This window comes from Triplophysa dalaica, chromosome 11 (genome assembly GCF_015846415.1).
Source record: "Triplophysa dalaica isolate WHDGS20190420 chromosome 11, ASM1584641v1, whole genome shotgun sequence".
Taxonomy (NCBI): domain Eukaryota; kingdom Metazoa; phylum Chordata; class Actinopteri; order Cypriniformes; family Nemacheilidae; genus Triplophysa; species Triplophysa dalaica.
Genome location: NC_079552.1, coordinates 586,766 through 604,301, shown reverse-complemented (window position 1 = coordinate 604,301; position 17,536 = coordinate 586,766). Strand labels below are relative to the sequence as shown.

Genomic DNA, 17,536 nt, shown 5'->3' with positions numbered 1-17,536 from the left:
TTTGGCAAGCGATCACGTTTATTGAAGCGCTGTGTATTTTCTCCTTCATAGTTTATTTTATATGTACAAATATATTTATATTTTATTATACAAAGTAATTTCAACTTTAAACTGTGTTAGAACCAGACAACGCTATTCTCCACAGACCTTAAGCTTGCCGTTTAGGACTCTTGCATTCATCAATGATTTAGCTAAAGACAAATAGTAGGCCTATTGTTTAGTTTTCAATTTACTAACAAAACAAATTACTCGCTTAACTATATTTGAGTTCATAGCCAAATTATTTCCAATTTATTGTAGATGTGCGTCATCACTACACAGCTTTATGGGATTGTTTCTCCCTTTTGTTCATACAGTGCATGTCCGCAACTGATCCCGTTAATGTTAGCAGGTCCCCTTTCTGGAATCACTTTTCGGATCAATCCAGGATGCGTTTGCGTTCACACAGAAGGCACTCTGGCAAATTTTCGGCATTTTTCTGGGATCAACAGTCTGTGTGAATGGGGTTTAAGTTACACATGAATCAAACCAAGAATCCATGACAACTTCTGCACCACACAAAAACATGACAAAACACACATCTGTTTAAGGGGCGATTACATTTTGCATCTTTTGTTATTTTAAATGTAGACACGTGGCAGCCGTGCGCAAATAGGGAGCAATGTGGTCTCAACGCGCATACAGTGCGGTCAACTTTCCAGAGTACTGCGCGCACGGCGCGGCTATGGTTTTCCGCACAATGTGAAGTGTGAATCGCCCCTAAAACGGCTTTAAATATGTTCATTATAATAATATGAAATAATTCTACCACTCTGAAATACATTTCAATAACTGTACAAACTGTACATCCCCACCATCACGTGACAGAATGTGTTTGTGTGACGTCACTCACAGAGCACCAGTGTTCATCTTCATCCTCTGCTCCAGTTGCAGTGCATTATGGGTACAGGTCATGACCAGATCATGGTCATGTGTCTGATGAGCGGACAGGGCGAGCTGTGTCCACACGTACAACTCCACGACAGAGTCCGACCACTGACAGTCCTGTGTCATCTGAACTAACTGAACAACACACATCATTCACACAATCACACACACACATTTTAGATGTGTTCTAGAAACTGTGAGATGTGTGATGATGATATTGAAGAGATCTTACCACAGACACATCAGGCACTATAAACTCCATCAGTCGGCTGTTTCTCTCACACTGAATCATCTCCACACCGACCAGCACACGAGACATCGCCGTCACCGCCTCGTTTTTACTCTGACGGGTCACAGATCCATTCAGATTCCTCATCAGTGGTGATGCAGTGACATGTGTTTGACATACAGAGGTCACAGTGACACACCTGATCACAGATGTCCAGTTTGAGTCCGATCTGTTGCTGAAGCAGCCGTTTAACCGTCACCCATGTGCAGATCAGCTGCTTCCTCACCTCCATGGACACCAGTTCTGTGTTTCCATTGGACATCAGCAGAGCGTATTCACACACCTGCACACACACACACACACTCTGAGCAGCGGCTGGAAGTGTTCAACTAATTCAAGAGTGAATAGTGCAGCGTTATGAAGCGGTTAGTCAATCATTTTCATATTAAATATGTGTCATTACTGCTGATGCTGTATGTGTGAGGAGAAGAGGAAGAGATCGAATAATGAAGAAGAAGAGACACATGTAGTGAATGATTGACATCATGAGTAGGGAGCAGACAAACATTGTCAACACACTAAACAGTACCGTACAATCCCAGTTTCACTACAAACACCATTCTTTAACTACAGTTACTATAGCAAACTCATGTTTTTTATTTGGAGTAAAACAATGTTTCATCTTCATCAAGGATTTCATTAAACTTGTGTAAATAATAACTGTGTGTGTTTAATTCTAAAATTGTGGATGACATGAATACATCTTTGACTGTCTTGTGCCGTTTGGCAGGTGTTAAGTTTAGACCCCCGTGCGTCACACAGGCTGTTGGACACCTCATAATACTGACTGGCTATGTCACATCCCCCACAATGCTTTGCCCAGTGAATGTATGTGCTATGTAGATAAGAAACATGTCAGTGGGCAGAAGCCTCACCTCTAAAGCTTTCTTCAGGTCCTGCGTCACAGCCGTGTCAAACAGCGGCCCGTGTGTGGAGCTGGATTTCTCTGAGGCCTTCCCTCGTCCTCTCTTCGGTTTGTCATCTGGCAGCTGTGTGACTCTTCTCTCGTGCGTCTCAAGATCACCTTGTGCTGATGTGATGAGGCCCTGAGCCACAGCGTCACACAACAGAACCAGAAGATCCACCTCTCTGTACACAAGACACATGATTCCCACATCAAAACACTTGATTTGTGTGTGATTAAAGTGCGCGTGTGTGTGTGTGCGCATGCTTGTCTGTGTGTTTGTGTGTGTCTGTGCTTATCTGTGTGTGTGTTTCTCTGTGTGCGTGTGCATCCATGTATGTATGTGTTTGCATGCGCATCAGTGTGTGTGTGTGCTTGTCTGTGCGTCCGTGCACATTTGTGTGTGTGTCTGTCTATATGTGTTAGTACGTGTGCATTTTTTGTTTGTGGAGCGTCTTCTGTGTTTTCACCTTTTTCTTGTGTTTACAGGTGTATAACTTTAATTGTTTTACTTACAGTCAATGTGTCTCATGTACAGCTTCTGTGTAACAATGAAATTGTAAAAAGCGCTACATAAAGTTGAGTTGAGTTTACCCAGCATGCCCTGTGTGTCTGAGGAGGGCTAGTAAACGTCTGTATGTGGGCAACAGAAGTCCGTGTCCTTTGGTTTTCAGCATCCAGCGGTTGTTGTTCCACAGGTGCACAGCTGCATTAACTACCAACCAGGCCTCGCCCAGCTCCGCCCCCAGCTCCGCCCCTCGCAGGAAGTTAGCTGTGGCGTAAGCCGATAAATCTTTGATCCAATCACTGAGGAGACCACAGGCCATGTTCTGATAAGCTGAATTGGTTAAATGTGAAGTTTCCGTGTGTGTTTATGTGTCACCTGTACAGGGTCCAGTGAGCGTGGTCTTCAGGTGAGGCCTTCACTCGTCTCTCAGGACGAACCGCACAAGTGTTCAGTTCCGCTCCCTCTGAGCGCAGCTTCAGCACAGTCACCTACACAAACACATCAATATCTCATCTCATACTTCATCAATATGTCTCACTCATCACCAGAAACATCAGCACAATGAAAGCCTGCGGTGAAAACCATGAGTCGCGTGTTGTTTTTCTTTCGGGCCCTGAAAACACGACCAGCTCTATCGGTGCGTGATGTTTTGATCACATCCTGAACTCAAGTGATGTCTCTCTCTCTCTGCTGTAAATCCTGTGTGAGTTCATGGGGGGGCCCTTGCGGATTAAACAGCGTGAGTGACGATCAAAGGAACTCCCACCCCGATCCCTTCACTTCCCCCGGACACTACGCTCATCAAACTAAAGAGACGTCGTCTTTTGAAAGGAAATGCATTCATAAAGAACAAAGCCATGCCCTGTCAAAGTGAAGATGCTCCGACAGCCTTCTGCTTTTGTCAAGGTCACGACTCCTCTGTTGTTCTCCATCTCCAGTTCAAAGCAAATGTGTCGTCCCTGAAGACAAAATTACAGAAAGGATCCCAGAGGTCCGATGCGGTCGTTAAAAACCCATCACAGCGGAGAGCGACATCCTCATCATCATCATCTTCATTATCAACCTAAAAAAGATCTGATCTACTCACTCCTGTGTTGTTTAACACCTTTCATTTTATTCACATGAAACAAGAGGATCTTGTCACTAGAAGAACTGAAAAGTGAACACGTTGCTGAAAGAAAATGTAGGAAAAAGTTTCCAAGTGTTCAGAAGTGGTGTCGTGGTCAAACCCGTGACAGTTTCAAGAAACCTTTCACTTCCTTCACTTCACGTTTTTAATAATAATTCATGAATGCTGTCAGGAGATGAGCTGATGATTAATGACTTTTTTGGAACAAACAGAAGAAAATTAAAAGCTGTGACAGTTATAAACGGAGAAACAATAATGACAAACACAGAGAGTCAAAGAGCTGAAAGTGATCTGAGAGATATCATTCACGTCTGATTGTGAAATGGGTTTTTAAACACAAGCTCTTTCCAAAATCCAAATCGAGTTGCATGAAGACGACTGACATCATGTTTGAAGGGTTTTACCACAGAAACCACCATCATCTCGCTCAATTTAAATGACAAAAGTAGCAAATAGTGAAATCTCGTCACGTTTCCATGACTACAGTATATACTGTAAATGACAAACAATACAATAATCGTGCATGTTTTCATGATGTGCATAATCAGCTTCTTCAGTTTAACGGCTAACGTTTTATTGTTCAGCGCTTTGATAAACCTCATTGTACTTTTTCATCAATTTGATTTTGACATGAAAGCAGCAGCTGAAAATAACACACGCTCACTTCTGTCCATCTGTCTTTCCTTCAGAAAGTGTGTTTTATAATGTTGATGATGAAGTGTTTGATATACAGTTGTGTGGATGATGTCAGTACCTGAGCGTTGATGAAATGAACTTCAGCCAGCAGACGTATCAGGTCTGTCTGTGTTCTCTGATGTGTTTGGTTCTGACCCGTCTCTCCTCTGACATCATCTCATATCATACAGCAGAAAAACACAAACTCAATCTCAGCATCAATAAAACACTGCTGTGATGTTTCAAAACTTGAACGTTTGGAGCTGATATTTAACCTGGACTTCTTATTGATTTAAACTTTTACAATCTTTCTGGTCAGAGTCACTGAAACCCTGAAGACTAACAATGGATTAATCAGAGTTGATAAATTTCTGATGGACGGAGAACAAGTGAATATATTCCACACAGAACCTCAACATGAAACTTTGAGACGCTCAATAAATCTGAAGTTTAGGAACGTCCGCTTCATAAAACATCCAGATCATGGACAGAACCACTAAATCATCACATGAATTATTTAAACACGCTTCTCTGAATTCAATCTCTCCAAGCTTTCAATAATCAGTCACATTAACTATGAATATAGAGTGAAGACAGCAGAAAGTATTTGAACAAGCACAAGATTACTTTCAATAAATGTGATGTTTTCTGCACACATGTCTGTATGATGTCATTATTCCTCTGATGAAGATCACTTACTGGAGTTTTTCCATCGTCCATCATCATACAGCAGACAAAAGCGACAGGCCGCACGGCACACATCAAACACTTCATATGTCCATGACGTCTTCACCAGCAGTGCCCATAACTTCACCCTGACAAACAAATCAACTGTTGACTAGAGCGAGACCAGACATTTCAACCTGTCATCATCCTCTCAGTGTGTTTGTGTGTGTGTGTGTGTGTGTTTGTGTGTGTGTGTGTGTTTGTGTGTGTGTGGGTGTGTGTGTAGGTATCTGTTTGTGTGCATGGGTGTGTGTTTGTGTATGTGTGTTTGTATGAAGAATACAGCACTTGACTGACACACCAGCTCAAAGCACCTGTATGAGCACATGACCTCTCTCTCTCTCTCTCTCTCTCTCTCTCTCACAAACACACACACACACCTCTCTCGCTCATCTGAGTTCTTGTCAAGTCCACTCAAATGACCTTCGACCTTCTGAACGCAGGCGGTGTGATGCTGGGCTTTATCAGCCAGTCGTGTCAGGTGACCTTGAGATTCATCATCTGGAGAAAGTGAACAAGCACAAGGTCAGTGTGTCTGGAGAAGTGAAGATGTGCCTCAGGTCAGTCTGCTCTCAGCGGATTCATGAGTCTAATGTTGAATAATGAAGTCAATCCATCGGTTCATCACTAAACTGTTCAAATGAAAATAATATTAAGGTCGTCATTGGCTTCAGGCTACAGAGCAGCAGATTGTGTGTCAGCACAGTTGTGCCCCATCACGCTCGGGTCAGACAGCTTGACCACAAGCATATATCAGCCTATATAAACCACATTAATACAACATTCATCTCAATAATCAGAAGAGCAAGATGGGCACTTTAATATTCAGAAAGCTCCAAACCTTCTGAAATGTCAGCATCCAGCACCGTCCTGAAGTCATCAGGGGCCAGAGTGATTCCAGCACTGACCATCAGGGGGCGTCTGTCTGCCCCACGCCCTCTTACATCTTTAGCCTGTTTAAACATCATAGTTATCATAGAGTCACACATTTCTCTATTAAAATGTGTTTAATACATGAATAAACAATGACAACAACTATTTAACTCAATATATGTGCCTTCTGTATATATTGTTCATAGTACATACCGATTGTCATATTTTCATAGTACATGCCCATCGTAAATTATTTTACTAATATTGTATTCTGTATTTATTCACACTGTATATCCTGCACTTGCTAATTGCACTTCTGGTTAGACCTAAACTACATTTCGTTACACTGTACCTGTATATGTGTAATGACAATAAAGTTGAATCTAATCTAATCTAATCTTATTAGGTCATCAGAGAGCTAGTTCTGCAACATGTCAAAATGAATGTTAAATAAAAACAAAAAATCTTTTTCTTAAACAGTAGTAAGATTAAGAGAGACCTGCTGTATGAGCTGTGCGGTGCGGTCCTCTGGTCGTTGAGGTGAGCTGTGGAGAGATGAGCGCAGCTGCAGCAGATGTGAGGAGAAAGAGAGATGATGAGACTGAAGTCCTCTGTGATCCAGCTGCAGAGCTCTCTTCACATGTTTCATGGAAGCTTCCAGTCTGTCATCCTCCTCCTCTATAGCAGCCAACACTGCATGAACATCACATAACACATCCAGCAGCATACTGCAGACAAACACACACAAAACACCTCAGAGTGATATTCCTCTCGTCATTTACCACAACTCTGTTGAGCACCATAAGAGCAGCACAAGAGTAATGACTTGTGTTCTGTAACAGAGGTGATGGTGTCAGTGGATAATTATCTACATTTTAGTCTGTCCATCCTTCAGGCTAATGTACGGCTTCATTACACTTACAGGAACACAATTAAAAGCTCATATGAGCTCTACTGTTGTTGTGATTTATGAACTTCTGGTAACAGAGGCGGACAAGAGATGGATAAATATTTACCAACTGCCTGGAGGATGTGAGTTTTTAACAAGCTGAGAGAACACAGAATCTATTCTCTACAGTTCATGTTTAGAAACATTACAAAACACACAGACACACACAGACACACACCTGTCTGTGGTCTCCAGTGCTCGAGTGAGGGTAAGCAGAGGTTTTTTGATCTTTTTTCTCAGGTTGTGTTGCAGGAGAGGTAAACAGGTGTTCCACTGAGCCGCACACACCGCCTGGATCACCCGAGCGTCTCTCTCTCTCACCGCAGCCTGCACTAATGCATCCAACCGAACTACAACACTCAACCGCATCTGAAAGAGACCGGAGACACAACCTGATCCATTTGATCAGTAAAAATATCAACATTCTACTCAAAACAACATTCCACATCCGAAAGCAGAGTGCCAGAAGGAAATATTCAAGTCTAAAGAGAGAATGTGAAGCAGCACCTCCACACTGGATCTGGAGGAGTTCTTGTTAAGGTCGACCTCACACTGCACACACTCCATCATCACACGCTGACTGACCTTCAGGAGAAGAACGACAGGACAGCTTCGTGTTTACAGGAATGAGAATGGAGGAACGACGGTGTGAGTGAAGGTGTGCTTACAGTGACGTCTGTGTTTCTGAGCTCCGTCAGACAGTCACACGCCACCTGATGCTGGTCTAACCGCAGGGACACCAAACACAGCTCCAACAACAACTCAATCCTGTGTCCAGAGAAAAACACAATCACAGCAAACAGGGTTGAATGAATCGAGTTGAATGTTGTTGAGGTGTTTTGCTGTCAGATGTGTTTCATGTTGGGTGCACCTGTCAGCCAGTGACATATAAGATCTTTGGTCCAAAACAGAGCGGACAGTGTCAGGTGGGGGACTGGAGCTCTGGCCGTCAGGTGGGGGACTGGAGCTCTGGCCGTCAGGTGGAGGACTGGAGCTCTGGCCGTCAGGTGGAGGACTGGAGCTCTGGCCGTCAGGTGGAGGACTGGAGCTCTGGCCGTCAGGTGGTGGACTGGAGCTCTGGCCGTCAGGTGGAGGACTGGAGCTCTGGCCGTCAGGTGGAGGACTGGAGCTCTGGCCGTCAGGTGGTGGACTGGAGCTCTGGCCGTCAGGTGGTGGACTGGAGCTCTGGCCGTCAGGTGGAGGACTGGAGCTCTGGGTGTTTTGTGATGTCAGCAGACGGAAAGTTTCCTTGAGTCTGTCAAAGTGATCTCTTATCTCATTAACTTCAATCATACTGTGGAGAAGATTTAGACACAAACACTCAGTCCCAGACACGCACTGCTCATTTGAAAATAAAGTTATTCACATATTCTTGTTATGTAACAGCTCATTTACATTATGCCATGTTTCTTGATGTGTACATTTGGGGACTTTCTGTAAGAAAACAAAAAGGTTCAATCTACAAAGTAGAATTATAATTTGGTTCTATAAGGTTCTGTTTGCGAGCCAATCGGCACTTTGAATGCACACGAGAGGACCAATCAGGATCAGCTTTCTTTGTAATGTGACTCCTCATTGACTGTGGGAAATATCTGATGAAAAAATGTTTAAAAGAAACCGTTCACGGATATTTCACCCAAAAATGATCATCATATTTTACACCCTCATGTTATTTCATACCTCTACAAATTACTTTGTTCTGATGAACACAGAGAGATATTTGGAAAAATGTTAGCAATTTTTAATTCTGTGACATCCTTGACTACCATAGTAGGAAAAAATAAATGGTAGTCAAAGGTGTCCCAAAACTGTTTGATATCTCACTTTGTGTTTAACAGAAAAAAAAAATCTCTACTATAGTAGTTGATGATGTCACAGAACTGAAAACTGCTAACATTCTTCTAAATATCTTTCTTTGTATTCAACAAAACAAAGAAATGTATACAGATTTGAAACAACCCGAGGCTGGGAAAACGATGACAGAATTTTCAATTGTGGGTGAACTTTCCCTTTAAGGTTGACTGTTTTATTGATACAGTATTTTTTTTTTTGTTTAAAGTTTTGAGGAGGAGTTAGTTTGTATATTTACAGACACAACACTAGCCAGCAGCGCTATCTTCCAAATTCCTGTGTTGACCTAAACTCTCATAATGCGATTAATGCCTTAAATGTTACAATTTAAAGCCTTAAATACCAGATAGTCAACAGTCATAATTACAACAATTAACATGATCATGTTATTTCAGCCTTTCTCAATTTGATCTGTCCAACCCTCTGTGGAATAAAGTCTAGATCGGGTCACAGCAGCAGCTTTGTGTCTAAACCAACAGAAACTTAATGTTGTCTAAAATACTTTGTTAAATAATCATTTAGTACTGCTTTTTGTGCTTAACTTATACAAATTGGTATGCGTCCTATATTATGAAAAAAATGTAAATTTAACTTTCTTATAGATGTCAGCACATTACTACAACACTAATTTGATGTTTAAACAAAAATGATAAGTAAATTGTTTGTGTTGCTTGAAAATGTAATTGCTTCAATGAATGTTTTGCAGACAGAACCTTATAGTTTCAAACAGAAAGTGATTTTTTTAATCTGTGTTTGACCGGTTCCAAAAATCCCCATTCACAAATTTATGAAAATGTTAATATTGTACATATAGAATTCATTTAGGGTCTTTTTCTCGTATGAAAGAGATTAATTCCCCATCTCAATTTTCCCTTATAAAAAGCAAGACCTTGAAGCTCAATATCTCAGATCACAGACAGAAACTTATCATTATTCTAAGGCGACAACATGTAAGGTATAATGCACAAGCAGCCGGTTGTTATCGCAGAAATAATCCCCAACAGTGTGATCAGGACGTGAAGCGGAGGGTCTTGTATCTCACTAAAGGGGTTTATTTGGCTGCTTGAGCATTATCCTGTTTATTACACGCGTACTTGCCACATGAGAAAAAAACTGGACATAAAATGTGAATTTGAAATATTTTATTATCCCCTTTTTACCGAATGTAGACCTTCCTCGAGGAAAAGCCGTTTAGTTTCGTTAGGTTTTGTCATGTGTAAATATAATGTCATACATGTTATTAAAAGACATATTTATACTACATTTTTGTCTAATATTAAACTGCCCCTCTCAAAATTATTTGCAGCATCCGGGTTACAGGGTGTTATTAGTTTTGAGCGCTTGTTATTTGAAAATAACAACATTTGGAATGTCGCGATTGGCCAATCAGAATCAAGAATTCAAATGAGCCGTGTAATAAGTGCTTATAAACTTTAACATAATTTACTTACTGTTTAAGCTTTTGAATGTTGTAAATGACAAGGAGTTTTGTATTTTTATGTTTCATCACGTCGTTCTCATCTATGAGGTTGTGTCGGACCTGAGGACAGATGAAATGCAGAAAGGTAAGAGACAGGAGATTCATGTGCAGTGTGTGAGTGACACAGACAGATGTACCTGTATAGAGAACAGTCTGGAATAAACCTCCCCTTCATGTGATGCTATCAAATCTGAGGTGACCTTCACCAAAGCAGCTGCTTCAGGCTCATTCCCAGCATCAAACAGACATTCAACAAGATGTCTGAATATAAAAATATATAAAACATGAGTCTTCACTGCAGACCATAAGACTTGTACTTCATTATAACACACCTTTGCCTTCTTGAATTTACATTTCCAGCGTAACCTCAGCCGACCCAAGGCAGTGAGCAATGACAAGAGTAGAATAACTTTTATTAAAGAAAAGTCTTCTGTGTGTCACACGGCCACAACAATAAAACGATCCTTAAAGACTCTGATGACACCATAAACACTTATTGTCTGCCTTTTACTAATGACTCAATTTAATTTAACATCTCTGAAGCAAGAATGAAATCACAGACATCCACCTGTGCAATGATGATGAATTCTGCCCTCAAACAGAATATAGAAAGTAGTATTTTGCATTTTAGTTCTTTTCCTTTAAAGTTTTCATTGCTATAATGCTTTTGACATAGTGACTCTTTCCGTACATATTTTTTATACATGAAGAGTTTGGTTTCAAAAAATGGTTAAAAATCATTGTTTCATTGTGTAAGTTACCGTTTTTTATTTATTATGGCTTGAATTAAAAGAAACCAATTGTAGTTTGATTGATATTAATTGGAATGCACAGTAAAGAACATGATTTTTTAATGGAGTTCTCTCATTTTGGAACCAAACTCTTCATTCCCCCAAAAACAGCTGATCCTTAATGTTCACGTAAAATAATCAAATCAGTCTTTGGCGCGTTGGTTACGGGTGTTAAACAAATGAAATTTCCAAACGTCATAAATGCACGTACGTCATTAGTTCAGCCCTCCACATGTGATCTTCATCCTGAACCTGCTCTAGAGCCTCGAGCACCTGTGTGAGAGAAGACACGAGGAGCTGACGCCGACCGGGCAGCAGGAACAACCGAACGCTCTGGAAGTACAACAGCGACGCGTTGAACACCAAGAAACCGTATCTGATGAAGCAAGAAAAAATGATAAAAAAAGTCATAAAAAAGTCATACTGCTGGAAAGATTTTCAGTACATCTCAATTTATACACAGATCTGAGAGGCGGCGGACATCTAAAGAGGCTTTCAAAGAGCCACGGGAGTCCACGAGAAATACAGCTGTGAAAGACTCAAGACAGCCACTAATTTATCCACCGGAGAAAAGCATGAACGTAAGCAGAAAATATCTGAGCAAAGCCTGTGAGCTTCCACAGTGTCTGTGAAACAGGAATAAGACATCCATCACAGACCCATGACACATGTACAGTAGATGACATCATCTGACTGTCCTGTACATGAGCGTGGGCCGGTATGAGATTGTGACGGTATGGTACATTAACCCAACCGGTAACACCTTTAAAATGTGTTCTTTTAAATGTCTGATTAAAAAACATTGAACACAACAGATTTCCTTTTTAAGCAACACAAAAGATTTGGAACAATAGTAAAAATGTAAACAGCTGTGTGTAAATGGTTTTCTCTCACAAAAGTAATATTGTGGCTTCACAAGATATTTATTCATTCACTTACAAATTTACATTACTTTAAAGCGGTGATATGACATGGCTAAAAGGAATATAATGGTTTGTTTAAGATGTAATGTAATGTGCACACACAATTTAAGGTTCAAAAACTGAAACAGAACATTGTTTGTAGATAAACCACATTCAGTTTTTTGTCTTTTTTCAGTCCGAAGCGTGTCAGTTTGGTGGAGCACAGGAGCTCGGAGAGAAGCACAAATCTGTTTGTTTCTGGATACTCCACCTGGGTTTGTGTTTGGCGATGTCAATAGCCTTCAGATAGCACATCACAGCTTTATCCAAGTCCTCCTGGAAATGAAACCATGATAAAAATAGACACAAAAACAGATTTATCAGAAGCTGAGACAAGCTGTCTGTGGAGTCTCCTGAGAATAATACTGTCAGCCCAATAAACACCACATACATACTAATCTAACCACAACTAAATATATTTTGTGTTACAAAGTGTTTGTGCTAGACTGTTGTGAGGGGTTGCCGAGGTGTTGCTATGTGGTTGCTTATGTGTTCTCAATGTTCTGGTGTGCTATGTTTCAAGGATCTATGATCTTCAGGGGCCGGATTCACAATTCTTCTTAACTGACATGTTTTTTTTATATTCAAATTTAAGAAAAAGGTTAGGAATGTTACGTATTTCGAAAAAAAAATTAAGAAGAATCCAAATTCTCGAAACAAAATCGGTCATACATATCCTCTTAAAATGACGTCTTCAATCTCAAAAGGTAAGATGTTTAATATACTGTATATATTTGGTGGTTTCACATGTGACGTGTATTATTTTGAGCCAGTATCATCATTTTGACGTTTACTTGCCATTAAGGAATATTTATTTTGATATAATAATGATAAGGTCTAGATCCCTTTCTGGAACAAAGTGACTTGAAACGGTGACGGTCACAAGTATTTATTGCCTTTTTTTATATAGTTTAATACGTATATTATTTAACACTTACTAACATTTAAACTAACATCCGGTCGTAAATGCCGTCTAATGCTAAAACAGTATATATATAAATATATATATATCAGTGGCGGCTGCTGATCTTTTATAGAGAGGAAGCTCATTTTCGGCCTAAATCATAAAAGTTGTCCATTTCTTTATATGTAAATTCTGCCCTACGTTCCTTTTCAAGAAAATCCTCTGTAACCCATGTCAAGAGACATGGCCAGCAGTACATTTTCTTTTTCACAGCACTTCCAGTCAGCCAGCTAACTTTGTCATAGCAGGAGAGCTGAAAAGACCTGTTATTTTTCCCTATCTTTTGCACTAAATCAATCTTAGGTGTTGATCTGCCCTGCTGTTTAATTCTAAGTTTCTCCTCGTAAGGAAGACTTTCTAATGGCTTTGCCAAAATCAGGTCGACAATATTAGCACTGTCTGTTCAGACTATATGAATTAATAAACAAACGATCTAATATATATATATATATTTAACTAAACGAGAGGAAATGTGGGAATTATGTTAAACTGAAACAATGAATAGTTTGTCTTTCGACTACACATGCAAAATCCGCGATGGGACTGAGTTGCAAATGGAGACACAGAGTGATACGCGTCATAATCTGAAGACCACGCCCACGCCCACGCCCACACCAACCGTCTCTTTGCATTGCTAGAAGCTGCCGCCTCCTTGTCATTTATGACAAAAAAAAAAAAATGTCTAAAAGCTGATATTTGACAATGTGTACAGCAAACAAGCTAAAAAAAAAACAAGAAATACGTTTTTATAAGCTGTCCACCCCAAAAAACGAGCGTTTTAGGACATAAAAGTGGATTAAAAAGAGATGACACACCAGAGACGCTGAGCGTCCGTGGGCGGGACATTATCGCAGCATTATCCAATGACCGTCTTGTTTCTAAGCACTGAAAAAAACTGTTTAAAGCAGCCCCATTGAAGTCAATGTACGCTGGGCTTCAACAGAGTAATGCACTGTACGCTACGGGAATGAATGAGAAGGAAATCGAGTCAGCCGACCTAAGTAGCTGATTCTGAACGAAATTGTTTTTGTTCGAGATGAACGTGTTAAACGCATTTTTAGTCAATAAAATGTTAACATAATAGTACATATATTTGACCATTCATTTTTTGACAATTTTCTTTGCAGTCTTAAAGAAATCGCGTCTGATATATAAATGTATATATATGTGCTTTATAAGAATGCAATGTTCTTGTTACACACATAACGTTTATTTGATAAACATCTACAGTTACCACATGAGCAAGCGAGTTTCACCCTATTATTTTATTCTTGTGACAAAAATGAAGATGTTCTTTAGAAATGTTTGAGAACGTTTTAAGAAATGTTTGAGAATCACGCTCATGAACATTCTTATCAACTTTCTATAATTAATCTTAAGAACCATCTTAGATTTTGTCTTAAGAATAGTTTTGTGAATCCGAATTGTGAATTTTGTGAACACCATATTTTTTTAAAATATTAACAATAAAAAAAATTACATTCCAAGTCTTCTTAACAACCCGCAGGATTTGAGGACGTCTCTATCACATCCGCTGAACATAAGTTGACAGTTCAGTCGAAATTCAACATTTTGATCATTTGCTATTTTACCCTCACGTCATTCTAAACCTGTACAGTGTGCTTTTCTTTCAATGAAACACAAATGAAGATATTTTGAAGAATTGTTGATAATGCTGTTCTACAGAATAAAGAATTCTCAAAACCTGGTCTTGAGAATGAGTCAATGATGTCACATAGATTAATCCTCAGGATTCTGTGTCCAAACACTGAGCACATCATGTTGACGCAGTATATCAAGTTCTGTACGTGTTGATTCCTCTAATATCTTTCATTTGAACAGATCACTGGTGTAATGTCAAAGATCCCAGCACCCCGTTTCAACTGACCTCTGTGGTGATGTTGTGTTGGGAGATGAGCTGACCCTGACACAGATACGCACGACACAGAAACTGATTCACCGGAGGTTTGCCGTCCATAAACATCCCAACACAGTCCTGAGCGATCTTCCTACAGCCCAGCTGACAACACAACACCACAAAATGAGAATTTAACAACACATAAACACTTTTCCACCACAAAACCATGTCTGGTCATTTTTGCAGATATATTTTTATCGTGCATCTATCAGACATTGACACAAATGACACAACCCAGTTTGTTTCCCTGCTTGTAAAGTTGTATTTTACATACACTTCAAAAAATCACTTTCTTACGGTCTTCTTTTCCAGTACAAATGCCAACATTCTTGAATCAAAATTCAAATTCTTGATCAGCAAAATGTTCTTGTTTTTAGACCAAAAATATGACATTTCAGTGAATTTGTGCTTAAAACAAGCCAAACAAAAAATCTGCCAATGGGGTAAGAAAAATAATCTTGAATTTTGTGACTAAGAAAAAGGTCAACCTTCATTCAAGATGATTTTTCTTTACAAATTGGGAGATTTTTTGCTTGTTTTTCAGAGTACATAACATGAGATCATGAAAATATACATACACACAGTGTGTAATGTAGCCGTGTGTTTGAATATAAGCAGTCTGTCAAGTTGTAAATCAGAAGGTGAATGAATATCAAAGTTATTGGCTTTGAAAAAAGGCAGTCGACTCTCAATCACGCAAACGAGTCTTCCCTAGTCGGATTCGCGAACCGCCGCGGATTTCCATCACTACATATAGTGCACAAATTCACTGAAATTTCATATTTTTTGTCTAAAAACAAGACTTATATTCTTGGGTCACATTTGTACTGGAAAACAAGACAAAAATACCAAGTAAGAAAAATATATATTGTACAGTGTATAATAATCTGTATTTATCTGTATCTTTTTAAATATATTTTAATTCTGTGTTAGTGTGATCTGAGGGTCTGAGAGTAACGCAGTTTCAATCCTCTATATGTATGTACTGTACATGTGGTAGAATTGACAATTAAGCAGACTTAGACAACACCTCAAACATGTTTCACTGAACATTCTTTTAACGGGTCGCTCGCACAGGCCAGTGAATTCAGCTTACCTCAGCGTACCAGTGTGTGTGTTTGTGTTATATTACAGTGAGTGTTACAGAGCTGTGAATTCATAACATAACTGATAGTCTGTGCTGTCTCTGGGTGAATATGTGAGTGTTTGAGGTTTAAACGACACGGCAATCTGTTAAGACTTGTGCGCTTCACAACTCATTGAGTCTGCTTCTCTGTTCAGCACGTCCTACAGCTCTTCTGTTCTCAGCCAAACCAAGTGTACGGCAACATAAGTGACTTCATCTTTCAGACGTGACATTTGAACTGACTCAGCACATGAGGGATGAATCACAGGCATTGTGCCGAAACAAAACTGTGCTTCTCTCTCTTCTGGGGTTGATACAGACATGTGAAAAGGTTTATCATCTTGGACCAGATAATTCAAGTCTAGTCTGAATTTGAACAGTATCATTCACAGATCAACAGCACATTTTCTCATATACAGAGATGGCCTTCATTCATTGTTTCAATGATGCTGTGCGACACTAAAGAAGTGATGTGGCCTCACTTTAAACTTACATGAGGCACAATCTAGAGTAGGGCAGAATGAGGCAGATTCTATCTGAACTCCTGCTTATGTTTCACTGCATTACACTGAGTGAACCCCACATCACATCATTATAACTCACCTGCAGAGACACTTCAGCACACAGCACACACAACTCATAGTGAAGTGATCCACAGTCACACACTCCAATCAACTCATGTGCTTTCTTCAGAGACACAAGATCTGAACACAAAACACAACAGAGAAATATTACATGTGAACACACACACGACACAGAAATATTACACACCATCTGAACACACACACAACAGAGAAATATTACATGTGAACACACACACGACACAGAAATATTACACACCATCTGAAAACACACACAACAGAGAAATATTACATGTGAACACACACACGACACAGTAATATTACATGTGAACACACACACAACAGAGAAATATTACACACCATCTGAACACACACACAACAGAGAAATATTACACACCATCTGAACACACACACAACAGAGAAATATTACATGTGAACACACACACAACAGAGAAATATTACATGTGAACACACACACAACAGAGAAATATTACATGTGAACACACACACAACAGAGAAATATTACATGTGAACACACACACAACAGAGAAATATTACATGTGAACACATGAAGGTTATTTTCACACGACTTGACAGCAGAATCATATAATGACAATTATTAAATTAATAACATTTATTAAAGAGCACGTGGTACCTTTATTTTTCTGAGCCTTTGATAAATGATGACGAATGCGAAGATCCATGAAGAAAGTTCACATCACGTTCAAAATAGACATTTAAATTCAATTTGTTCCTTTTAAAACAATTCAGAACTTTTATTAGCAACAAATTCGGCAATGTATGAAAACAAACAAATTATATTACTGATTTAATTGCTGTTATTTCGAGTTCAGACGGTTTGCAAAGTGTTGAAGCAACGAGA

The 17,536-nt window shown here is 39.5% G+C and overlaps 1 protein-coding gene across 9 annotated transcripts in view; it reads right to left on the bottom strand.

Moving 5' to 3' along the window:
- Positions 1-17,536, bottom strand: part of LOC130432230 (cilia- and flagella-associated protein 46) — a 41,481-nt gene extending 23,945 nt beyond the window's left edge. For 6 of the 9 annotated variants that reach the window (XR_008908444.1, XR_008908445.1, XM_056761518.1 and 3 more), the window contains exons 1-22: positions 17,309-17,536; positions 16,676-16,776; positions 14,917-15,048; positions 12,276-12,340; positions 11,314-11,478; positions 10,449-10,572; positions 10,283-10,371; positions 7,852-8,274; positions 7,649-7,748; positions 7,488-7,565; positions 7,159-7,349; positions 6,531-6,759; positions 6,000-6,111; positions 5,539-5,659; positions 5,132-5,247; positions 4,512-4,609; positions 3,004-3,116; positions 2,715-2,927; positions 2,092-2,305; positions 1,356-1,499; positions 1,160-1,270; positions 893-1,062 (exon numbers count right to left, since the gene is read on the bottom strand). Coding sequence is in view for 7 of the 9 variants with exons in the window: in XM_056761518.1 (XP_056617496.1) it covers positions 893-1,062; positions 1,160-1,270; positions 1,356-1,499; positions 2,092-2,305; positions 2,715-2,927; positions 3,004-3,116; positions 4,512-4,609; positions 5,132-5,247; positions 5,539-5,659; positions 6,000-6,111; positions 6,531-6,759; positions 7,159-7,349; positions 7,488-7,565; positions 7,649-7,748; positions 7,852-8,274; positions 10,283-10,371; positions 10,449-10,572; positions 11,314-11,478; positions 12,276-12,340; positions 14,917-15,048; positions 16,676-16,776; positions 17,309-17,357 (3,158 nt within the window). In the remaining 2 variants the exon portion in view is untranslated. Of the gene's footprint in view, positions 1-892; positions 1,063-1,159; positions 1,271-1,355; positions 1,500-2,091; positions 2,306-2,714; positions 2,928-3,003; positions 3,117-4,511; positions 4,610-5,131; positions 5,248-5,538; positions 5,660-5,999; positions 6,112-6,530; positions 6,760-7,158; positions 7,373-7,487; positions 7,566-7,648; positions 7,749-7,851; positions 8,275-10,282; positions 10,372-10,448; positions 10,573-11,313; positions 11,479-12,275; positions 12,341-14,916; positions 15,049-16,675; positions 16,777-17,308 lie in introns of those variants that run through there. The other 3 variants (XM_056761520.1, XM_056761523.1, XM_056761524.1) reach the window with 3 other exon arrangements.